The sequence below is a fragment of the Balaenoptera ricei genome, chromosome 7 (assembly GCF_028023285.1).
Source record: "Balaenoptera ricei isolate mBalRic1 chromosome 7, mBalRic1.hap2, whole genome shotgun sequence".
NCBI classification, from domain to species: Eukaryota; Metazoa; Chordata; class Mammalia; order Artiodactyla; family Balaenopteridae; genus Balaenoptera; species Balaenoptera ricei.
In genome coordinates this window covers 77,748,214-77,773,943 of record NC_082645.1, presented here as the reverse complement: position 1 = coordinate 77,773,943, position 25,730 = coordinate 77,748,214, and the positions used below count along the sequence as shown (strand labels likewise).

Genomic DNA, 25,730 nt, shown 5'->3' with positions numbered 1-25,730 from the left:
ACATATATCCCCATATCTCCTCCCTCTTGCATCTCCCTCCCACCCTCCCTATCCCACCCCTCTAGGTGGTCACAGAGCACCGAGCTGATCTCCCTGTGCTATGCGGCTGCTTCCCACTAGCTATCTATTTTACATTTGGTAGTGTATGTATGTCCATGCCACTCTCTCACTTCGTCCCAGCTTACCCTTCCCCCTACCTGTGTCCTCAAGTCCATTCTCTACGTCTGCGTCTTTATTCCTGTCCTGCCCCTAGGTTCTTCAGAACCTTTTTTTTTTAATATTCAATATACATGTGTTAGCATACGGTATTTGTTTTTCTCTTTCTGACTTACTTCACTATGCATGACAGACGCTAGGTCCATCCACCTCACTACAAATAACTCAATTTCGTTTCTTTTTATGGCTGAGTAATACTCCATTCTATATATGTGCCACATCTTCTTTATCCATTCATCTGTCTATGGACACTTATGTTGCTTCCATGTCCTGGCTATTGTAAATAGAGCTGCAATGGACACTGTGATACATGACTCTTTTTGAATTATGGTTTTCTCAGGGTATATGACCAGTAGTGGGATTGAGCAAATATTCTTGAAGGATTCCCTCACTAGACAGGTTTTTTTGGGGGGCTGGGAGGGACAGGATGGGACACTTTTTTATGTAGAGTTGTCAATAAGTATTAGACAAAATAGTGTTTCAAAGTTATTGCTAAGAAATGATTTCTTATTTTGAAGGCAATGGAGCTAGAAGCTTCTGGGAAACATGTAAATCACAAAAGCAGCTCAATTTTCTATCTGACAAAAGGGGAAAAAAGAGGGATACAAGAGCCACTGAAGAGACAGAATGCAAGACATATTTTCAATAGAAAGCCGTTCCCATCATATAACCTTTAAGGACAACTTCTAAATACTAGTAACCTCATTTTTCAATTCTGGGCACCTGAACTTAAACTTGTTACATGCCTGGTAATTCAGATGATGTTAAGTAAGGTAAGTGAGTACCAAATGAAATTAAGCATACACATTCTAGTCTCTCAAGAACATTAAAGAGGTAGAAATTTGACAAAAGTCTAGCTTTTTAGAATGTGAACACATTTGAGTCATCCAACTGAAGATGTTAAATGACCTGCCCACAGTCATAAGGCTACTTTGTGGCACAAAACCATTATCACAGGATATCACAAATTTTGCTCATCACCAAGTGATTTTTTTTTTAAATAACATTTTTCAGTCTGGGAGAACAACTTTAGCTTGGAATGCTTTAGGAAGGTGCCAATTTCAATTACAGGAAACATTAAGCCAGGTCTGAGTCTGAAAGTATAAGAATCACACTTTCAGTTTGACTTAAGATACTATGGGGCTGGAAAAAGCAATGTAAGTAGAAGGGAAGCAAAACAGGTCACATAACGTCAGTGCAAAGTCAGAAAAATAGCAGGATATAAAGAAAGCAGGCAGGTAAATTTTTACCTACAGTGAGAAAACAAAGTTTGCGTCCATTTATATTAACTCAAGACAAAATATCCAGGAAATTGCCTCACATACTGCGTAGGAAAAACCAATTTTGTTTTAAAACTCAACTGCTGTGCGGAATAGATGAGTTAACACCCTATCACTATTTATGTAAGCCACAAACGCTACTTAATTCGGGTTTTTTCAGAGTTAGCGTCACATTTCATCTTGGCTATTTTGAGTTGTATTTTCAAAAATTCGCCCATCTTATGGAAGATGTCAGGCCAAAGCTGGTCCCCAGTGCCAACAGGTGGTCTGTACTGCGTGCCCAGTCTCCTCGGCCACATGACCCTTTTCCTCCTAATCTCCTTTCGGAAACGTTATTTCCGGTGCCCCAGATGGCTCTACACACGCCTGAAGAAGCCACTCCAGAAATATTCAGAATACTCTGCTACGTTAGGCTTCCAAAGAGAAGGTGGCAGAGGTGGAAGGAGGGCAGGCAGAGAGGAAACTCGAGCCTAGAAAAGCAGCGAGTCAGGAAGGCACACGCTTTGCCCATCGCCTGACTCCGAAATGTCACTCGGTGATGTTCGTGGGGCACCACCCACCAAGAGCTGGGCGGGCGGCCAGGCGCTGCAGCCCGGAGCCGGGGCGCTGAGCACGCGGCGTGGGCCGGGCTGCCACAGCTCCAGAGCCGGGGCGGGGGTTGGGGGTGGCAGACGGGCCCCTCCGGCCCCTTGGCTGCTCCACCCGGCGGCGGGGAAGGGAAGTGAGGGCCGAGCGAGGGGCTCAGGCGGGGAAGGCGCGGGCGGGGCCGGGCCTAATCACATGGCGCAGACTGCGCAGACCGCCCGGCATCTCTTTCTTCCTCCTTCTCGAACCTCCGCTCCCATCCCGCCCCACCGCAAGCCCCTCCCGGGCCCGGGCCCCACGCGGGACAAGGCCTCCTGCGCCTCGCGGAGACACTCACTTTTCGCCTGAAGCCACCAGCTCCTTGCCCTCGCTGTTGCCGAACCCGTCTGTCTCCCCCGGGCCGTCCTTGGGGTCGGACGCCGGCGGGGCCGCGGGCGGCGACGCCCCGGGCTGCGGCTGCTGCGGTGGCGGCGGCTGCTGCTGCTGTGGCTGCTGAGTGCCCCCCTTGCCCAGCTCCTGCAGAATCTCCGAGGGGGAGCTGGACAGGCCCCTCACGAGGGGCCCCGCCGGCCGGCCGCCCCCGCCCCACCACGGGTAGAGCCGCGCGGCGGCCGCCGGGCCCGCTCGTCCCTCGCCCCGGGGGCGCCGGCACAGGGTGGCGAGGGGCTGCGCCCGCCTCAGAACCGCGCAGGCGGCGGCGGGCGGGCGAAGGAGCAGGTCCCGCAGCATCGCCGAGCCTCGCAGCCGCATCATGCCGCCGGGTCCGTCAGTACCCGCTCAACAGGGGAGGATGCTCCGGACGTGGGCGGGCGCTCTCCTCCGGGAACTTGGTCTCCGGCGGGACGGCCAGAGGGCAAAAAAGGGCAGGGACAGTGAGGTGGGTGTGGTTCCGGCTGCAGCTCCCACAAGCTCCGCCACCGCTGCCACTGCAGCTGCTTCTGAGGCTGCCCGCGACCGCTTCTCACACAGTGGAGGACTCCGCACTGAGGCTGAGGCGCAGGGGCGGGCCCGAGACATTCGGCGCTCACCCTCCCGGGGGCGGGAGGACGCCGGCGGCCTGCCCCCTTCGCCTGCTCCGATTAGCTCAGATCCCCGACCTCGCTTCTGATTGGTGACTGGAGCAGTCAAATTTCTCTCGGCGCCCGGTGCGCGGAGAGTCGTGCGGAGGACTGGCGGGGGACGGGGAAGGGGAGGAGTCAAACTGACGTGTGAGGCAGGGCAGCCAGGCAGGGCTCCGGAGTAGACCTTTCCTTCTCGCTTCGTCAGCACCGAGAGTGCCCTCGTTGGGAACGGGGGCCTTAGCGGTCTCGTCATTTACGAAGCGGATGGGCTCCTGGACTCTGGGGCCTCGAACTGTTTCGAAGACTGATGGGCAAAAGCCCCTGCAGCCCAGGGGCTGGCGGTCAGGGGGCTTGGCCGGGGCTGGAGTTTGGCCGTCGGAGCTCGGCTGGTCAAAGCTTGCCGCTGGTCCCCGGCTATCCGGTAAGGGCGTGTGGGGACGCCTCTGAGGGCCGCGGACCCGCGGCGGCAGCCCCAGACGAGCTTGTCCCTCTCCCAAATGTTACATTTACTTGAAACTTTCCATGGTTGGCGACTGTCCAGGTGTGAAGTGTTTTGGAAAAAATGAGCAAAATCCTTTCAGCTATGCGACTTAGCCATTTGGAGGATTGGAGTTCGGGGGACCTCAAAGAGAGAGGGGGAAATTCCAGAACACGACAGCTTTCCTTTTTAAAAATTGCTTTTTAAAATGCAAAGTTGTAGACACTTTCCTACTTTAAAGCTGCTTCATCGTTGTAAAATAGAAGCATACGGATACTGGTTCTCTAAATCGTTTTCAGCCTAGTATCACTTTATCCATTTATCCTTTTGGACCTGTAGGAAAAGAGTTCCAAGGCGGTGATAAACTCTGAATTTTTCTTTAAGCCTACATGTACAGTTCACGCCAAAAAAACAAAAAACAAACAAAAAAACGAAAAACACAGACTTTAGATGATATCCTGAAGCAATTAGGTTTAAATGCATGGATTCACAAAGGTTACTGGGATAATTTTTATGAAACAGGAAGGGTGTGTGAGGTGCATCGTTAACTGATCATCAGATTTAGTAATCATCATCTTAAAATATTGCACTAGATTAGTAATTAGGAAATCTGGTTGTACCTACAGGTTATGTGACCTTTGGCATGTCACAGGCTTGCCATGTTTAAGTTTTTTCTATCTACTCTTTAACCAGAAGAACATGGAAAAAGCTGTACGTGTAGAGCACTTAACCACATTTTTTTTTTTTTTTTTTTTAACCACATTTTTTAAAGACAATTGCAAATTATTTAGAGGGCTTTTATTACTACTTAATGTTACCTGTCACTAAATTTGGTAAGAGTCAAAGTAACAATATATTCAGGAAAAGGAACATTAAGTTTTGGAGGAAAGGTAACATACTACATCTGCCTAACATTTCCCGTCTGACTTATCAAAGACATGAACCTGAATATTGGTCCATCTCTTAGATATAACTAGTTAAAGGACTGCCTCCTTTCTCTCAGCCACATCCAAGCTATTGACAGATCCAATTATTATTTTCCTCCTGCTTTTTCTCTTAGTTTCTCTAATTTTCCTATGAAAATTCTTTCCAGTGTTTAAGGGTTTAAATACTTTATAGTATACTTAACAAACGTAGAAAGTAAACCTAGTAAAAGATAATTTTTTAGAGTTTCAACTTTCAAGGATGAGCTGGTGAGAATGGACTGATGTTACTCCTGAGATTTAGAAGAACTTCGAGTCCGCTGAAATTTAACCCCTTGTTTGAGAAGACCAATAAAAAGTTAGCAAGTTGAAACTACTATAAATTGAATTAAAATGTGACTCATTAATAGTTTAATTTGATTATTTTCTTCATCTTATATAATTTTTTAAATCTTTAGTGATTTTTTAAATCAAATACAACTTTGGAACTATGAGTTGGAGTTAATTACTATTTCCATTAGGTTAATTATTCACCTATTGAGTCATATAATCATATAAAATAAAGTCTATCACTGTACAAGCATTTTATGCACATACAGTAGTCTACCAAAATTCCTACAAATAGAAAATGGCTCTTCAGATTAACATGTGGCTGGGTTGTCAGAGCTACTCTTAGACTTCCTCTTTGCTACTAGATACGTGCAGCTATCCTACAATAGGTTGTGGTCTCATAGCCATTGAGAAGGTAGTCAATCATAGAAAGGAAATATTGGAATTTTTGCACTTTGTATTTATTCTAACTAGAAGAACAGTTCCTGAGCTTCTGTGTTCTTTTGAAGATTAGAAAAGGCTAATGTTTCAAGATGGTAATGTAACCTATATATAAGTTCCAGATCTTGCCCTTTGTAAAAACTAAAAGGGTATTATCACAAAAACTAAATAGAAAATAATTCTCCTTTGACTAACAGCTTAAAAGAGTTGCCTAAGTTTTTTAGGTTTGTTGGTTTGTTTGAAATTCTTCTGTTTAGAGAATAGACTAAGGTTCAGGAAACCTCTAAACAAGCTTCTGCTACTACTTCCCTTTTCTTGGTTTCCTGCTTTAACTGGCCAACTTCCTAGCCTCGCTGATAAACTCTGCCAAACATAACTTATTTTTCCAAAGCTGAATTTAGATCTTTATTAAAGTATTATAAATCCCTCATCTATAAAATGGGGATAATATTGGTATCATATCTCATAGGGTTGTTGTATTAAATGAATCAATACATGTAAAGCACTTGGAACAATGATAGTTGCACTCTATAAGTGTTAGCTATAATTATTATTTTTCCATGAGTGAATAAATTTTGTTGTGCAATGTGATTAGTTGCCACATCTATTATTGAAAAGGCAAACTGGGAATTGTTTTAAACCATCTAATCATAAAATAGCATTTAAGAAGAAGCTAGCTCCCTAAAATGAGATCATTTTCTTCATTTTTAGAAAACAAACCAATAATTTCCAAAGTATCTTAAAATAGAGAGAGACTGCTGCAAAGACAGATTAAGCAAAGCTGGGCTCAGTGCCCAACGTACCAGCTACTTACAAATAACTAAAAAAAAAAAGTAGTAAACAAAGAATTGCTAGACCAAAAAAAAAAAAAAAAAAAAGCTGGCCTGAATATACATGTCACATACAGTTAAGGCTAAAAATCTATCCTTTGCCATCTATGTAAAGTAAAATGAACTTCTGTGCCTTGCAACATCACACAAAAATGGCAAGAGAGATTTTAATCACATCTGAAGAGACTATTTGCATGGTCTCATTTAAAATACTAACTATATGAAATTCTTTTTGAGGGTCCCCTGATGGCTGGGATGGAAGTGCAGTGGTAATCAGTCATTTTTCTTCATTCAGAGTGATATGGTAAAGATTTCAGTTAGTTCAGTTTATAAATTAATATTGTTTAGACTTAGATCACAATTACATGCATGGGGCCTCCAGATATTTATTGATTTTTTCAAAGTGATTTTAATTTCTTATTTTTTTGTAGATTCATAGAAAATATTAAATTGGACTAAATCCCATCCTAGATATCAGAAGGTTTTACTTGTATATTAGCAAAACCTAAAAAAGTTTTGATTTTACAAGTATCCTAAAAGTCAGTCAAAAGGATACCTATTTGACTATGAAAACAACCTCTGTGGTGGATTGTATTACTGTTCCCAAATATTTTTGTCCCTCTCAATGGGAGGTCTTTACTTCCTCACCTTGTTGAATGGCAGGCTTGGCCTTATGCCTTTGTTCAACGAAATGTGAATGGAAGTGATGTAGGCCACTGCTGAGCAGATAATGTGAGTCATCACTTGGTTCTATCATCTCTCTTTTCCTTTTGGTACATGAACAGCAGCTTCCAAAGAGGGGATGATTCCTTCACCTGGGTCCCAGATTGATGGAACAAAGCTGAAGATGACTGTGGTTGACAAACAACATGAAGAGAAATAAACCTTACTGTAAGTAATTTCAACTTGGGCATTATTACCATAGAATGACTTAGGTTGACTGATATATCATCCAACTTGAATGAAAATTTGGCAGCCATGAGACTAATATTGATAACAAAGAGTATTTGAGAACTCTGAAAGATAGGCAGTCGTCCTCTAGAGCAGTGGTCCCAAACCTTTTTGGCACTAGGGACTGGTTTCTTGGAAGACAGTTTTTCCATGTGTGCGGGGGGGGGAAGGTTCAGGCGGTAATGTGAACGATGGAGAGTGATGGGGAGCGGCAGATGAAGTTTCGCTCGCTCACCTGCCGCTCACCTCCTGTGCGGCCTGGTTCCTAACAGGCTGTGGACCAGTACCTGTCTGCAGCCTGCGGGTTTGGGACCCCTGCTCTAGAGCAGTTGAAACTGAGAACCACTGAGAGGACAGTCAGAATAGGCATATTCAGAATAGGCGTTCTCTTTCAGGGATGATTAAAACCAAAGTTCAGCTAGGAGATGTTTGATATATATATATATATTTGGACACTTTGGGGAAAATTAACAGTGGTTTGAAGTATGAGCTCCATATCAATTATGCTATGTTGGTTTTATGCTCTGAAATCTAATGTTGGTTCCACATCTGAAATTTGTCACATTTTCTAAGCCCTGGAAAAGAAAAATGAACCTGGGCTTTTGTCACTTTATGCTCATCAAATGGTAAGATCATATTACCAGTTTGGAAAACAATTACTGAACCCTGCTGAAATCATTATTTATGGAGCTAAATCCAAAATTCAGACATTTGGGAAAATAGCATCAGAGTCCACAGCAATGTATTTTGATGTTCTGAGGTGAAGAGAAATCAGTATTCATTCTCTGTAAAGAGCAGGTTCCTTCAAATTATCTTTACTTTTCAAGCATCTGACATCTACAGTTAGCATGTGAGTCCCTCTGTCTAATTATAAGTCGCAAGAGGCAACTCTACAAAAGAAAGGTTGACTTGTGATAGCACTGCTTCTCATAGTGACAACACCATGTGGTATGTTCTGACGCAGAGCTTTATTCATATGCACCCAGATAGTACAACAAACAAATGGTGTGATGTATAAAAAAAATCTCTGTAGAAACAATCTAAACGTTTATCAGTAGGAGAATGGATTAAAATGATGTGATATTTCTACATAATGAGATAAAATATATTATTTAAAATGAATGATCCCCAGTATCATGTATTAAAGTGGATAAGTTTCAAAAACAAATTACAGATGGATATGTATTTTATGATACCATGATTATAAAATTGTAAAATGTACAAAACAATATATTATTTATAGATGTATACATATGTGGTTTCCAAAGTTTCAAATGTGCATAAGAATGATAAACATCTAATTCAGTGCACTGGTTATTATCTCTGGGTATGTAAAATGGGGAATGGGATTGAAGAAATGTACAAAGAGCTTCAACTGTAATGAATGAACTGTCTGTAATGACTGAATTTTTAATTTAATTTTATTTATTTTTGGCTGCATTGGGTCTTCGTTGCTGTGCGCAGCCTTTCTCTAGTTGCAGCAAGTGGGGGCTACTCTTTGTTGCGGTGTGCAGGCTTCTCTCATTGCGGTGGCTTCTCTTGCTGCGGAGCACGGGCTCTAGGCTCGCCGGCTTCAGTAGCTGTGGCACGTGGGCTCAGTAGTTGTGGCTTGCAAGCTCTAGGGTGCAGGCTCAGTAGTTGTGGCGCACAGGCTTAGCTGATCCTCAGCATATGGGATATTCCAAGACCAGGGCTCGAACCCGTGTCCCCTGCATTGGCAGGCAGGTTCTTAACCACTGTGCCACCAGGGAAGTCCCTGTAATGACTGAATTTTTAAATAATAATTTTTTAAATCTGAAGTGAATATGGTACCGTGATAATTGATACACAGGTGTTTGTTATATTCTCTTTTTCTCTGTGGTTGAAATATTTCCTAATTAAAGAAATGAAGCTTTGTTATAATGTTGAAAGCCATTACTTTTCTCTAAAAATTATAAGTGTAGAAAATATTACAAATCCAGTATTCAATTTTTAATGTTCCCTTTTAAAACCTTTTTTAATTTTGCCTAACCAATGCTGGGTGATACAAGTAGTAGGCATATATTTACCTTGTAAATATAGTTCAGGTGTGCAACCAACAAACAATATCCTTGAACTAAAGGCTTTACAAAAGGTACAAATGACTAATATTTAACTGAAAAACCTATATAAAAAATTATCTGGTTCTTGACTATATCAAACATAAATATGAAAGCAATTCTTTAATTAATACAATATGAATAAAAGTACATCCTTTTTTCCTTTGAATTTAAAGAAGTTATTTATCTTTGTAACATTCCTGTTGGGGACAGGTGTTAATTGTTAAATTTTATGGCTATAGAAATTATAAGTTAATAAGATAACGCAGCTAATTAATAATACAGTTGGCAAAGACATGCCCTACAGCAAGATGTGGCCCTTGCCCTCCTTTCTTTTGAACCATTGAAGAAATGCCTACAAGAGATATGCTCATTGGTGCAAAAGCACCGCATGGCTCTTAAAAATCTTTAAGAGTAATTTCCCCAGTGAGAGGCTCCGTAAGTAACTTGAGTAAAGCAGACCAGGTTAATATGTTAGGGAATGATGAAGCCCAGTAAGGTGGAATCGGAATGGTCTGTCTAAAGGGGCAGTAGTTAATCCACTCCAGCCAATTTTAGCTAAGTGGAATGCAGGCACATTTAGATAAACCTTTGGATTCTTTAAGATAATATAGAAATATGATTTTAAGAAATAAACAAAATTATCTGACTTTTAAATGCAGCTCATTCAATTTTCTTTTAACACTGTGCTAGTCGAACAAAACATCTACAAGAATAATTTGGCGCATGGGCCATCATGTTTCCAACTCTGCCCAGAACAATCAGATGATGATAGCAATATAACATTTTTGAGGTTTATTCCTGGAGCAGATTCTACTCCAGACCATTAGTCCTAGCCAGTCATGGAAATTCCATTTCCCTTGAAATTGCTGCAGCTATCTTAGTACCAGGAGAGAGCCAGCCTTAAGGCAAACCCAACACGCCAAGGCCAACAGAGTGGAGAGATAGAAAGAATCTGGAATCTCCATGATATTCATGGGCTACTGACTCAACCAACTCTGATGCCTTCCCTCCTTAGTTACACGTGATACATTTCTTTAGTATTTAAACCATCTTGGATCTGGGTTTCCATTAAGACAACCTGACTGATTCAAAATCACATTATAGAAGACTCTTTCTCTGTGTTTATCTTTCTCTTTGCCCTGAGTGCAATTTATCAAACCTTTTTCTCTCTCATTTTTTAACCCCACTAAATTATATTATCTATGTTTTAACCTATTTACATATTATATGACTCCCCCAATTGTTTGGGGACCATATATGATACCCTTGCATGATTTAAAATAAAGGGATGGAGTTAGAGATACAGTAAGCATTAAGGAGCCTGCCCCAACCTTCAGTTTGGATCCTGAATCACTTCTATAACTCTAGATTTGCTTCCCTTCTATCCCAGCAAAAAATACTGAGACATATTAAGACAACCAACTTTACCTTTTTGCTAAACTAGACTTCTCTACCTGTTTCTGATTGGTTAGTGTTTGAACCTTAACTTGCTGTTATTTATTCTTGACAAAATGATCAATTTTCCTTGGCTTAACCAACTTTCCTCCTTGGAGTCTTTCCTTACACCATTCTTATCACCTTATATGTCCTAAGCCCCTTTCTCTATCCATCAAAATTCCACTGACCCTTCAAGCTCCCCACCATATATCTTCATGGTGCTCTCCAATTTCTTACATAATAGCCTTTTGCCTCATAACAAGCCATTTGAGATGGGCAGGTACATACAGTCTCATTTTGCAGGTGAGAAAATTGACACAAACATTAAATAATCTGTTCAACATTTTAGTGATTGCCTTAAAAGTACCACATATTTCTTGACTCTATCCTTACTATTACCTCTTACCATTCCCATCTGGATATACCTTCTGTTTCCTAAGAACTCAGCTCAAATATTGTCTCCTCTTCAAAGCCTTCCTTGACCTCTCTGGGAAGAGTTCAAGGGTTCTTTCACTCTATATCAGGGCTTATTTGGTAATATATTCATTATTCTATTACTCTAATTATTCATGTTCACCTCTGTCCCAACTGGACAGGATAATTTAAATTTTTTAGCTTTCAACATATCCACTATCATTTTGAATAATATCATTTTCAATAACATAATTGAGGCTGTTTAATATAACATAGGAGTTTATTAACTAGAAAATAAAAGAAATATATTAGAACAAATAAAACTTTCACAATTTTATTTGAATCTTGAGTAAATTCCTTCCCTATTATATTATACAAAGAGGAGGATGCTTATTAAAAATTCAAACTGCAAAAGGACTTTATAAGCACCCTGTTTTTTAGTGACTGTCTACCTGTGCCAACCACCGTACGGGAGCTTAGATTACACAGATGAATAAGACATAGTCTTTTGGTCTAAGGAGGGTCTAAGGAGGTAGATGAAACACAGATACATAAAGTCCTAATTAAAATACAGTATTCTGGATGCCATAAATATTATGTATATATGTATATTCAATGGATAAAGATGATATAAAATAAGTTCTTTCAGGGAGATTTTGGAATATTCTAGAAAGTAGGTGATATTTGCCAGATAGAAACTCAGGTGTAAGAGGTTAACAAGGGCATTCTGTCAAGAACGAAAAAGAGTGAAGTTAAATGGTAGGTTCAGGGAATTACCAGAGCAATCTGGTGTGGTATTATTAACACTCTCCACTAAATACTTCCAGTCTCATCCTGTGTAGGACTGCATGTCCCTGCTCCCTAGAAGTTGGATGTATCCATGCAGCTTGCTTTGGCCAGGGAAATGTGATTATAAGCTTAAAAAGCCAATGCATAATTTTTTACTATCTCTTTCCCTATGCCATTCTAACTATTAATGCTTAAAGCTGGTGGCTGCTGTCTACCTAGGTCTCTGAGTTCAGAGAAAGAAACTGTTACTTTAAGCTTCTCTGCTTTTGGGGCTGCCCTTTCCTGATTGATCCATCTAATATGAGAGGAAGGTAGGAGAAAGAGCATTGGATCATAGAGAAGCCAGTCCTACTGGCAGCACGTAGAAAGGTCAGCCTATAAAATGACCATTTACCTAAAAGTGTTTGCACAAAGTATTTGAATCAGTGAATTCATGTAAACATGTTTTATGCTTTTTCAGTTAAATTCCACTTCTGACTAGCTGTTCTTATTTCCACAACTAACTCTGAAGCTGACAAATGTAATTTGAATCAAGAAATAGGTGTCTTCATAATCCATCTTTACTTAATCTCACAGTTACATAATAACTGACTTATTCCCATCAGTGTTCCAGATGCAGAAAAAAGTATCCAGAGGCATCTGCCGCCTTGATATATATTAGCTACACTTGGTGATTAGGACTGGATGCTAGTACATTTCTACTGCAAGAGGCATGGTACAAAGGAAAATGCTTACAATTTTGGAGGGGGACAGGCTTATGTATTAATTCCAGCATGGTGTAGTGCCTTCACACAGTACTGTCTTCATGGATTTTACCTCCCAGCTAAAACTGATTCATTTTAACAGGGGTTTGTAGAAATAATGTCTTAATCCAAGAGAGTGACTAAAATAGTGAGAACTTGACATCTCGTGATAGGCAAAAACAGGAGGACTTTGTGTTAGTAAGCACGTGAGCTTTGCTAACATACTACCTGAAAGGAGGAGCTAAGAAGATAGTATATACTGTATAGGTAAGTTTATAGGAAGAGAAAATGAGGTCTAAAAAGGTCTAGATGTGAAGGGGTATCCTAAGCTGTAAGCATGTAAGGCCAAGGGCCCATGAATAGGTTGGGATACACATCTTAAGACACCAGAAACACTAAGAGGAAAACCAAAGGGAGAGGATGGGGAAAAAAGACAATGACTCTGGAGATAAACTTAGTTTCCTTCATAATGTTGTTTTTCCTAAGTAATTTGTGACATAGGCCAAAGGAAATGCCTCAAGTGTTTATACTTGGGATCTGCCCAAATATTGAGAGGAAAATCAAGTCCTTGTACAGTAAGAAATACAATAAATAAATTTTAAGTCTAATTTTGAAGACTTAAATTTGTGGTTCATTATTAAAAAGTGTAAAAATGTATATGTGTCTCTAAAGTCTTTCTGAACTGAGAGTCAGGCAAGTAGAATCTAGCTTGAGCCTGGCCATTGCATCCCTGGTGGACCTAGGAAGTCCCTTGATCTGTCACTGCCTCAGTTGCCTCGTGGGAAGATTAGCCTAAGTGACCTTAAATATGCCTCCGTGAACTGTGATTCTGAGCACTGGTTACAAGCAGTTGTGGCTCTTATCTAGAGATTATTAGTCACTTACTGATGAAATCTCATGTCTATTTTTTTCCAACAGATATTATGGGAATTGCAGGTGATACATTATAAATATCAAACAAGGTTATAGAATGTTTCAAGTCCAGTCACCAGACAAAACTTATAAGGAGCCTAGCATATAGCAGTTTTGCAAGAGCAATGAAGGGTTCACACACCTTTTGCTTAATAATCAAAGATTTTTAAAGGAACGGTATGAGAAGGGACAAAGGCATACACAGCTAAGAACCTCAGGGCCTGGGTAGGAACTTGTCCCAGTGTGTGGAACAGTGTCCCTGTAACCTGGTTGGTACAACTTCAATCTCGATGGATTTTCCCCCAGTGGTAGACATTATCAGAATGTGAAGGCAACTATATTCAAGGGTAATTCATGTACTGTGTAGCCGGCTGACATTCACACTCATGGCAGGGGGCTCTGTAGTCACTCAGTGTGCACGTGCTCACTGTCGTTAGAGGCAGCTGTTGCCTCTAAGAGCCCTGCAGACTCTTCCAACAGTCTCTAGGACAGTATTTTGGTGCAAACCTTAGTGTGTGCTTTCAGAGAATCATTAGCGAAAGGAGATAACCAGAAGTAAATAGAAAGCAGGTGGACTGGTACAAATGGTGTTGCAAAAATACTTTTCAAGTCAATTACTGTAGGCTTTTTTTTTTTGTACTTTTTAAGGGGATGGGATATCTAGGCTCCACTTATCTCTAAATAATAAAACTTTTCACTCCTAGCAACCACTTCCTGGAAAACAACCTGACAAAAAGATCAAAACAGTGAAAAGAGGTCTTTCGCATATTTAACAATGATAAGAGAGGTTTTAAGAGCAGAATCCTATAATAGCTTCAATCGTACGGCTATATCCACTATCTCCCAGATGAACAGCCAGGGTCAGGAATACCCTTGCTGAAAAAAAACATGTATTAACCTTTCTGTGATCACTGCATTCTGGATATGACTATCAACTACCTACAGACTTTTATGAGTAAACAATCATTGGATTTTATTGGCTGTAAAGTAAGCCCTATGCATTCACTGCACAATAATAAGACAAATTGCACTCATTTCCTTGCTTCTCCCTGTGCTATGCTGGGCAGTTTATATAATCTCAAAGGGCCTCTCAGTCCCCTTACTTGTAACATGAAGATGCTAACACCCACTCTGGGGGGCTGTTGTGAGAATTAAGTGAGTAATGCATGTGTATTGTTCAGGGAGAGGCCCACGAAGAAATTCAACAGATGTTAGCTCCTTGTCCCTTGCAGTTCATTTCTATCCAGAAGGCAGAGTGATCTCCTTAAGCTATAAATCAGATCATGTTACTCTCCAGCTTAAAACCTTTAATGGCTTCCCATTACCCTTAGGATAAAATTAAAAATTTGCAATCTTCCTTAGAAGGCCTCCTTGGCTCTACCTAAACTGTAGCTGCATCTTCAGCCAGTCTCCCACTGAGGTTTATGCTCTGGCCACAGCTGCCTTCTTTCAAGTCTTCAAATAAGCCAGACCTATCTCATGGCTCCTGCATGGTAGTAGTACAAGGGGAGAGTTGGGGGGCTTTATCTTTTATCTTTTAATATTCTATTCATCAAGCCCATCTTTTCTTTGATATGCACAATTGATATTTTAAAAATCTATGTAAAATGCTATGCAAAAACAGCTTGTACCCCACCACTCAGAGCCAAATCACTGCCTCTAAGGCCCTCCTAAATTGTAATTTGGGAACTGTCACTGCTTCTGCACGTGCTGTTCCCTCTGCCTGAAACCCTCACCTTTCCTCTTTGTTGCTGGTGAAATCTTACTCTTTAGGTCTCAGCTTAAATGTCACCAAGTCAAATATGCTTGCTTGTTAAGAACTCTCAGAGCTCCTGTTCTTTTCTTTCAAGAAAATGGATAATCCTATGTGACTATTTCTCTCCTACTGGACTCTAAGGTTCATAAGGGCCAGGATAGCGCGGCTACTTCATTCAAGGCCGTAGTCTGACATAGAGAAGGGATGTGGGAAATGCTTTTTGCTGACGTTAAAGATTTACTAACTAATAAAGTCCACCCAAAGGTATAGCAGAAGGTCTGACCCTGACATGAAAAATTGAAGAGTAGTACTCCAGCCATCCTGATGTCAAATTTTGAGGGTCCTTCTTGAGTCAACATGCAGGAGCAAAAGAGAAAGAAAATGCCTCCATCAAAGACTGTACCTTTGTACCCTGGGATCTTTCTACTTCCTCTTTAACTCACTTCCTTTCTTCCATCCTGTTCACTGCACTTCAACAGATGGTTCTGCAGCAAAACTAAACTTTACGTAGAAAGAGGGATTTGAGAAGGAGGAAGTGCAGAGGCCACCAACTATGAACAGAAGAGATAAGCCATGAGTACTGCCTCAAGGCATTCCCTCTCCCGAGCTCTCAGCAGAAAAGACCCTGTCAGGTATATCTTTGTACCTTGCTTCTAGTCTGTGTCACATGTGCTTTGGATCATTTATCAATGAGCTAAGCTACCTGTTTTAGTTTCCTGAGTTGTGCTTTTGCATAGGTCTCTGAAGAGAAGTAGTAATATCCTTTTCTGTTTGGATTCCAGATTTGGCCCCATGTTTGTTTTAGTCATGACAGCACACTTTATAGCCTGCCACCTCTTCCAACAACTCAGGATGCTTTTATAGGAGACCCTGTCTTCCCTCCCTTCCTTCCATGATACTTAATGAAATGTCCCTAAGTGCCAAAGACAGTGCTAGGTACTATCCCTTCTGCATTCTCTGGCCTTGGCAGTCTATCTAGATTGACAGTCTCTCCTGCATTATCTTATCCATTTTGAGTCTTCGCTCCTATCTAGCTTTGATTTTTCTTTAAGGTTCCTCTCCCCAGCCTGGTCTCACATCATCCTTTAGACTATCCCTGTTTGGAAACTCCCAATGTGGAAGGTAGGTCCTAGGGAAGTTCTTGGAGAGATTTCCATGTCTGTGTTTAAATATATATTACCACTTAACCACCCGGTCGGAGGCTCCTCTGAGTGAGGACCCGAGGCCCTTCCTCTGAAGTGTGAGAACACAGTGGCATCTGCTTTGTCAGGGCCCTTTGTATTTTAAGTTTGCTCAGAATTTCTATCCTTCCATTAGTTGAGATGGCCACATATTCTGGTCTTTGTCTCCAAAATTCTACTATGTGTCTTGCCTACTGAATAAGATAAACAGAATCAGAACAGTCATGGTGTCAATTATCTATTTTTTATACTGTATTTCATTTGCTTTCTTTGCCCCCTTCACTCCAACTTTCTATGGCAGTTTTCCCTCGCTACATTAAAAATAGCTTTCTGGAAACTTTCATGGAAATTCTTGTGTATAATAGTGTGAATTTAAGAAATCATCTTCCAGGCAGATATCTTTAAGTTTTATCTTTACAGAGTTTAAGGTTTTGGCATTCAGCTGCTTAAACCCCTATAAAGAAATTTCATCCCACAGTGTCTTTGTCTCCTCTAAAAATCACACCCCAGGAGATCTGTCTATTCCACCCATAAGTGAGCCCTGCCCTGTCCCGATGTTCCAAACCCTCCCCTTTGGGTTCTAACAGTCACCTCAATTCTCAGGGCACATTCCTCCTCTGCTCCTATTTACAGAAACTACCCACTTGAGTCCTAATCTTGCAAAACCAAGCAAACTGCCCAGGAGATGAGAATGGGGAGAGACCATAGTCTGTAGCCTGTGGTTTTATTTAGTTAGCAAAGACTAACTTCAGAAAGGTGTCGGTGCTTCTAGTCACACATTTTCTACACTTTGGCACAACCCCTCATCTTGCAGGAGCGTCAGTAGGGAGAAAAGAGGCTAAGAAATCTCTCCATACTGTGCCTAAACACCATGGATTCAGATGTATTATGTCTAGTCCAAAAAAGTACAGAAGTGTAGAATCATAGAGGTGAGAAGGCAGGGACTTGAGAAATATAGCCCACTCCCCTATCTGTTCGTGAACCCCTCTAACATTCCTCAAATTGGCCATCCAGCCACAGTTTTAAAAAAAAGATTTTTAAAATAATAATGAGCCTAATTCTAAAACCCTAATCAGTATTTCTCAAAGAATGCTTTGCAGACAGCCTGCATCAGAATCACCTGGGTGCTACTGATGGGTCCTTGGGCTCTACCCTAGTTGGACAGAATCCTAGACTCTGGGGGCAGGGTGCAGGGGGAGTCTGTACCCCCAGGTGTTTCTTGTGCATGCTAAAGTCTGAGACCCTGCATTCTAACAGGGATCTGCTGAGGCAGATTTACCGGGGCTGGAGAAAGACTTTTTGTGCCTTGAGTGGAGCAGTCCGTGCCTGCAGGCATTTTCACAAGAATGTGGTAAAACAGCTGCTACAAACCTACCCTCAACATTTTTTTCCACATCACACTCAGGGCAGCCAAGAGCAGTTATGAAGCTGGCAGATGCATAGGTTTCTACTTCCCGATGAAGATGAAGAAAAGAAGCCATTCCCTGTACCAAGGAGAGGGAGACTGAGCAGAATATTACCATCGCACTTAGTGCTGGTGAAATCATGTTCCAGGCCCTCTGGCAGTATATCTAGGCAACCATACTAAGGGAAAAGGTTTGAACATTAATGACAGTCTGGAGAAACTGTGATTTATAAGGAAGCATAAGTAAATGCATCTAGGCCATGTGGAGCATATTATAGTCAGTTTGTTCAAAAAACCAGAACACAGGACGCGAAAAGGAAAACTATGAAAGTAATTTAGCTACAATTCAAAGTATAGTACAACAAGCCTTAATAGTTTAACCATTTCAACAAAACAGCGTATTTTTAGAACAAGGAGGGCAGTGCAGCTCTCCCTATGGGGGAGGCCCGTGTTGAGCATTCCAGAAAACCACGGAGCCTCTGAGCTCAGTATACAAGGGTCGGCTGTGTTGAAAATGCAAGAGCCAGAAATGACACATACCAAGCAGATGACCAAAAACTGACCAAAAGCTAACCAAGAAAGAACAGAGAAATCCATTCTTCTTTCTCCTAGAGAGGAAAAAGTGTCACACTGCACCTCTCTTAACCTCCTTCCACCTCCCTCCCTGAAGAAAGAGCATTAGACTAGGAATCAGAAAACCTAGATTCTAATCCTGGCTCTGCTACTCTATGATTTTAACCACCAAATTTAATATTCCCAGCTCTTCATTTCTTCACCTAGATGTAATAGGATGTCTTGACTAGAATGTACTTTAAAATTTGTGAACTTTTTTGTGTGTGTTTTTGGTTTCTACAAATAAATATTCATTCATCTTTCATGTGAACTGTTTCTTTGTTTTAGGAAGAAAATAAACAGAATGGTTTCTTTTAGTTACACAAAAAAAGAGCAAGTACCGTTAACCTGAATGGGACGTTAAACACTATGGTTTGGTAAGGGAAATGGCTGATTGTGTAGCCTTGGGCTAGATTTCTATCTCCAAGTCCCCTGTGTGAGTGTGTGTGTTCACGTTTACTTGTATTTCAGTGGTAGGGAAAGAAAACATTTTTCTTGGAAGCATATAAACAGAATAGGGAACACACAGAGAATGCTGCTTCTCCCTTCTGTTGAGACAAGTTTTTGTTTAAAGGTGATAGAGGAAGAAATTCTATTTTGAGAGACACTGGGTGCTAGCAATGGGGGTCTTGGAGACCAGTTGACTGTAGAGGGGGGCTTTCTCCCACCTTCCATGGCTCTGCTGGGTAAAGGCAGAATTAGGAGTGGCATCCCTGACATGCATCATGCTTAACAGTCTTTAGCAGTAGTGGCAGCAGTTTTCTTAAGGAAGCTTCAGTTGCAGTGGACATTGGCAAGAGGGAACCCAAGTAGGAGAGGAGAGACTTGATGTGTCTCTCCATGTGAGGCACCCCTGTTGGTGACTCTCAGAAAATAACAGGGAGAAGATTTTCAAGTTGGTAGGAGTAGTGTGTGAAGTACAGCTATCATACAAGAGTTGTATTGGTGGCATTCGAGGTAAGCTTTGTATAGGCTCAGCAGCGCTGCTCAATATACACTGGCTGGCCTGCTGTGCAGAGCTGCCTGAAGAGAATTAGGGCCTGGGGACAGGATTATTTGACACCCAGATATGATGGTTTTGCTCATCTTACATAACTTGCTTGCCTCTGGGAATCTGGGGAGCCAACATATAAATCCTGTGATCCTCCCATCATTGTAGGATTAACTCCTCCTTAAATTCTACTAGTTGCTGCCTTGTTACTTCCTCTGTTATAGCCCATTTAGTAGTGAATGGAATGACCTGTGGCCCTTTTCTCCACTAGAGGGCAGAGGCTTGTCTTATGGAAGCCTCTATCTCCTGGTACAATGCCTCACTCCTACCAGGCACTCAATAAATAAACCCAGGTCTTAGAGACCTAGATTTGCAGTTCAGTGCCATGTTATCCCAAACAAATTACTAACCTCTCTAAGATCCAGCTTCTTTATTTTAAAATGTTGATAATAATGCTTGTGCCATGAGGTTGATTTAATAATCAAATGAAATAATGGTCATCTTGTGTCTGGCACACAATAAATGCATAATGATACCTTGTTATTAACGATCAGAGTTTGTTGAATTGAATATGGTTCAGGGGAAGAATCACCAAGAGCTATGGCTATCACACTAGAAGAAAGGAATGAATGTTTTTCAACTCATCCACTCCTTCAAGGGCCTTCTATGGGCTAGGCACTGTGCTCAGGCACTGGAGATAGAATAATATCAACATGGCCCCTGCATTCCTGAACGCGAAGTAGAGTCACTTTATTTTCCTATGTTGGTATCCGACCAACACTTGGACCATTAGAGAAGAAATATAATTGACTTTCTTATCCACATAACCAACAATTTAACCACCTATATCACACCAAATCAGCAGCATTATGTCCCAAATGTCCAATATTTAAAGTGGAAGCCAATCTTAATCCTTAGTTCGGAAATAATCATTAATATTGTGAGAACATGTCCATTTTCTCAAAAGCCATGTCCCTACCTTCCATCCTCTCAAAGCTACCACAGATATTATATATTTTACTTTTAAATAAACTGCTTTAAAATTTATTTTCCGAAAGATTTTCTTGTCAGTCATGTTCTTTGAGCATTATTTAATAAAATAGCACTGTTGCCATTCACGAGCCTTCTACACACATATCTTATCTAAATGAAAACAAAAGGACTTTACTCCTCTGGTGAAACTCTTTATGGCCCCTGAAACTTTGATCTACCCACCATAAACTGGAAACGCACTTTGCTATGATGTTATGTAGTGCTTATCCTTACCCACATCTTTAAACCATTTAATCCTAAGATTGTGAAAAATTAATGACAGTAATAGAAATTGACTTATTAAAACTGTGTCCAGGGCTTCCCTGGTGGCGCAGTGGTTGAGAATCCGCCTGCTAATGCAGGGGACACGGGTTCGAGCCCTGGTCTGGGAAGATCCCACATGCCACGGAGCAGCTGGGCCCGTGAGCCACAACTACTGAGCCTGCGCGTCTGGAGCCTGTGCCCCGCGACGGGAGGGGCCGCGATAGTGAAAGGCCCGCGCACCGCGATGAAGAGCGGTCCCCGCACCGCGATGAAGAGTGGCCCCCACTTGCCTCAACTAGAGAAAGCCCTTGCATGAACCGAAGACCCAACACAGCCAAAAATAAAATAAAATAAATAAATAAAGTAGAAAAAAAAAAAAAAAAAAAAAAAAAAAAGAAAAAAAAAAACTGTGTCCAGTGAGAAATTTTTTTTAAAAAATCTATATTTTAGTGGGTTACCATGGCATTTGAGACAATGGTACTTCCATTCTTATTTTTCCTTATGTACTGATTCTTTAAAAATGATCTTTTGAATGAGACCAAATGTGACTCCAACAGTAGTTAGATGAAATTCTGAAGTTATGTTCCCCCCAAGGGAATAGTTTCTTCCAGGGATGCTGTCACAATATTAGAAAGATCAATGTCAAAGCACCGAACGACTCCTCACTAAGATGCCATCTGAAGAAAGCCTTGATTTTCAGAAAAATTTCCCATCCTTTTAGTCTGAATTTCTGACTCATGTTAAGAGAGTCGACTGGCATTAGTCTGAAGATATTGAAGGGAAAGTTCATGTCAGCTTTTGCCCATTCACACACTGTATTCCTGAACAGAGATATGGTCGCTGGAGGTCCAAGGCAACTCGACCCCTTGGAGGATGTGGCTGTCGGAGCATGTTGTGTTTCCCATTAGAGAAGGTTCTAACAGGCCCTAAAAAGGGTTGGCTGAAAGTTCTCACCAAGGTTGTTCCACACATTTGGACATGTGTAGGAGGCATGTTGGTTGTCACAGTGACTGGGCAGGTGGGCTGGCAGGGGATATCCTTTTGGAATTTAGTGAGTGGAGACCAGGGATGCTAAAATATCCTGCCATGTATAATACCATTTTATAAAACAAAGAATTGTCCTGCCCCAAATGCCACTTTCATCCCTTTTTTGAGAAATAAGTTTTCTTCCAATAGGAACTGTGGAAAACTGGGCTGGGCTTATTGAAACAGAGAATGCTACAAAGGTGGGGAAGAAACCACCTGCCTCTCACAGATTTTGGTAAGCATGCTATTAGGAACTCTTCTAAGCAATGCAAACAGCCCATTTCTTTTATCCCAGCCCTCCTCAGGAGAGGGGAACAATGTTGGCAGCCCCTCAAATGATGTATTTGATGGACACAAGAAGATTGATCAATCATGCATGTGGAAATCCCCACCATTAGAGTCATTTCTATGCATTTAGATATTGTCTCTAAAAAAAGGAGCGGAAAATGTAAATATGTTACTCAAAAGGATAAAATTAGAACATACTTTAGCATGGATTAATTTACCAGATTAGCTAGTTGGCATTTTGGCAACTAGTCCTTAAGAAAATAGATTATAAGCAAGTGATTTTGATACAGGCGTATTAAAAGAAGGAATTGGAATGCAGAGAATTTCCAGAGCTCAGCCATGAGACCTCTGAGAGATCAGGAGAGGCTATTGGGTACCTCAAATAAAGATCAAAACATAGAAGACAGCTAAACACTTTTGCCCATATTCTACCCATACTGGTGCTGCTATAAGCTTTCTGAAAAGAAATATTTCAATGCCAAAATAACCTTATTTGAGGGCAGAAACTATCTTTTCTTTGCTTAATTCCACAGTGCTTTGTACAATGAACACAATAAAATTTGACACTTAAGGAATAAAAAATAATGTGTCTTAGATTGGCTTGCTGGAAAGCTATCAAATTCCAGGTTCAAGAAAATATACACCCACACAAAGTTTTGTTTTGTGTTTTAAGTTCACAGTACAATTTTTATGAACCTGAGCATACAAGCTGCTTTCTTTAAGCATGAGGAATGCTTCCAGGTGTTTCAGAGCAAATTGAAACTGGATAAAAGTGAAGTGGACTTTAAACTCCACATCAGCACTCTATATTTGAAAAGATTAGGCCACTTTCTCTTATTTTATGTAGAATCACAAATTTTAAGATCTGAAACAATGTAAATGAAAATAATCCTGTCGAAATAATAAATGACCGCGGTTTACCCTGGAAGTTGGTGTTTTTCTCAAGTAAGACAATAATAGTAATAATAACAAGAAGTTATTCTTAAAATTCTTAAAATGTATTCTTAAAATGTTATAATACAAATGTAAGTAAGACATGAGTATTTTGTTTTATTTAACATATTACATCTCAAATGTTCTTAAAGTACACTCTCGAAGTAGCTCTTAAGCCCCGTGTTAAAAAATCTATTGCTATAGCTTATTGTAAACCCAAAATATATACCTGGAAGTCTTGAAAAATATGCTCTTGAATTCTGTACATGTGAGAAAATTGTAAAGAAGACCCTTGATTGAGTGCAGAGTATCAGCACTGCCAACTGTCACTCTCCTTAATGTTTTTAGTTTTAAAGGTACACATTTGGATCCAGGGACACAGCCTATGCAGTCTTTCCACAAATTAAATAAAGGTGCCTGTTTTAAGGGGCAGATGAAGTCTCCCCCACCTGGCAGAGAATGAATTTTGATAAGTGAAATCGGGTCTGGATTTCAGTTCCCCTAGCTGTTCCATCAAGTGTCTGCATAACACTCACACTAAAAATCTGTCTGTGGCTGCCCTACTCACATCTCATAGTCTTAAGTCTTCTCACCTCTAAGGTCCATCTGCATTTTCTGTTAATCTTCATTTTTGCCTAGACTCTTTGTTGACCCCTTAGTATTCTTTTTCTGTCTCCTGTCCATTCCTTCCTACACTCACCTCTCCCCCATCCTGCTTTCTTAGGGAGAGACTTCCACAGAGCCAGAGGAGACTGATGACATTTGATGTCAGGAACTGTGGTATTTCACCTGGGGGTTTCCAGCACCTGGCATGTAGGTGGCATGATGTACCCCATTCATGTTTGATGGATGAATAAATGAACACATATGAGGGTATCTCACTAGTTAAGCAATCCAAGTTCCCATCATTCGATTAGTAGAAAATCCAATATTAAAACCCTGAAAAGAGGTAATTTCTATACCTGTGGAAGGATTTCAACTTCCACATTGGCTCCCCTTGACTCCTCTTCCAGACAACCTCCCCCATCAGACTAGTCCTAATACTAACCTGTGAAGAAAAAATTTTAGTCAAACCTGCTGGGGGCAAAAATCCTACTTAATATTTTTAAACTTAAGAAATTATGTTTGGTTTATCTGCCTGTTGAGAATATCTGGACTGCATTATGGCAATAATGCATTAGTGCCTCACTGCATTAGTGGCAACAATGAAATGTTGACTGCGAGGTTTCCTCTTCAATTCTCTGGGGCCAATTGAAAATGTTTTACACATTTAAAATTAGCTTTCATTCAATTTCAAAATGTTTCTCCTATCTCAAACACATATCAATTTCTTTCTTTTTGAGTTTAGTGTTAGTAACAAAATAACTTAAAATGTCTGTAGACCAGATGGAACAATGATAATAACAACAGAATAATATAGGGATACTTTTACACGTGTTATACTGAAAGAAGAAAAATGAATATTTTAGAATTTCATTTTTCTGACAGTGGTAAATTCCAGTATTCAGGGCTCTGAGCCCCATGTACTTTCTCTGTTTGGGAACTGTACTAATGGGGTTGACTCAAAAGTACATCATGATCATTAAAAGATTTTCTTCTGAATCTACTTTACTGTTAATACAAACCTGCCTCCATATGCTCTAGTGTCAAGAAGTCATTGGTTATGAGTGATGTCATTTAATAAATACAGAAGAAATAATAGAAACAGAAAATTACCATTTGGCAGTCATCACTATAATAATTTATTTAGGGAGGTGTGTGTGTTTGTATGTGTGTGTATGTGTGTAAAGAGAGAGAGAGAAAGACTGCAAATGTAGCAAAATGTTAACAACTGTTGAATTTAGGTGAAGAGTATATGGGTACTCTTTTATTTTTCATTCAACTCTTTTATAGGTTTGAAAATAATAAGTTTGAAGAGAAGGTAGTTGATTAGAAATTTTATATGGAGCTTGGGACTGTGAACTAGGGCCCAAAATACGAAATTTGGTCTATAAAATGCTTTTTTTAAAAAAAACCCCGCTAAACCAAGGATAATATAACAAGGTGACAAGCCTGAGTCACTGGGCCTCTAAGTTTTGGGTGAAATTGAGAGATATGCCGTCTTGAAAACAGAATCAAATTTTGTTTTCATTTATTCATTCAGCAAACGATTTTTGAATCCCTATCATATGCCGATACGTTCTTTGTGCTGCAGAAACAGCTGTCAACAAAACAGAAAGGTCCTGCTCTTAGCTCACGGTGCATGGAGGTAGAAACATCAACAAACACATAAACAAAGAAATGAACAAACTAATTTTAGAGAATGGTAACCATGGAGAACATCAAACATGATGTGATAGTGGGTGACCAAGGTGGAGGAGTGTTACCTCTGACTGCAGGCTTCTTTGAGCCGGCAACATTAAACTGAGGCCTGGGATGACACAAAGGACATGCCACACAAAGAACTCTCAAGGCAGAGGGAGAGCAAATGAGAGACATACACAAGCTTAGTGTATTTCAGTAGCTGCAATAAGGTGAGTGTGGCCAGAGCAAGGAAGAGAGAGGAAGAGGCCCAACAGGGAGTTGTGCAACAGGAAGCCTCTGGAGGATTTTCGGTGGGGGAGTCATGTGACCTGATGGGCTTGCTGGGTGGAGAATGTGATGAAGAGGGCAAAAAGTGGAATTACGAGTTAGAAAGCTATTGCTGAGGTCCCAGGTGAGAGATGATAGTGGAGTAGACTCAGGTCCCAGGGATGGAAATGGAGAAAGGTGGACAGACATTTTGAAGTATG

At 40.8% G+C, this 25,730-nt stretch overlaps 1 protein-coding gene and 1 long non-coding RNA gene across 10 annotated transcripts in view; one reads left to right on the top strand and one right to left on the bottom strand.

The window, feature by feature from the left end:
• Positions 1 to 3,067, bottom strand: part of GLS (glutaminase) — an 80,116-nt gene extending 77,049 nt beyond the window's left edge. For all 3 annotated transcript variants that reach the window (XM_059928379.1, XM_059928380.1, XM_059928381.1), the window contains exon 1: positions 2,419 to 3,067. In XM_059928379.1, coding sequence (XP_059784362.1) covers positions 2,419 to 2,834 — 416 coding nt within the window. In that variant the 5' untranslated portion in view covers positions 2,835 to 3,067. The remainder of the gene's footprint in view (positions 1 to 2,418) is intronic.
• Positions 3,068 to 3,298: 231 nt separating this feature from the next.
• The window catches only part of LOC132369101 (uncharacterized), a 275,268-nt gene continuing 252,836 nt past the window's right edge, over positions 3,299 to 25,730 (top strand). For all 7 annotated transcript variants that reach the window (XR_009504254.1, XR_009504255.1, XR_009504253.1 and 4 more), the window contains exons 1-2: positions 3,299 to 3,563; positions 6,930 to 7,035. This is a non-coding gene — a long non-coding RNA (uncharacterized LOC132369101). The remainder of the gene's footprint in view (positions 3,564 to 6,929; positions 7,036 to 25,730) is intronic.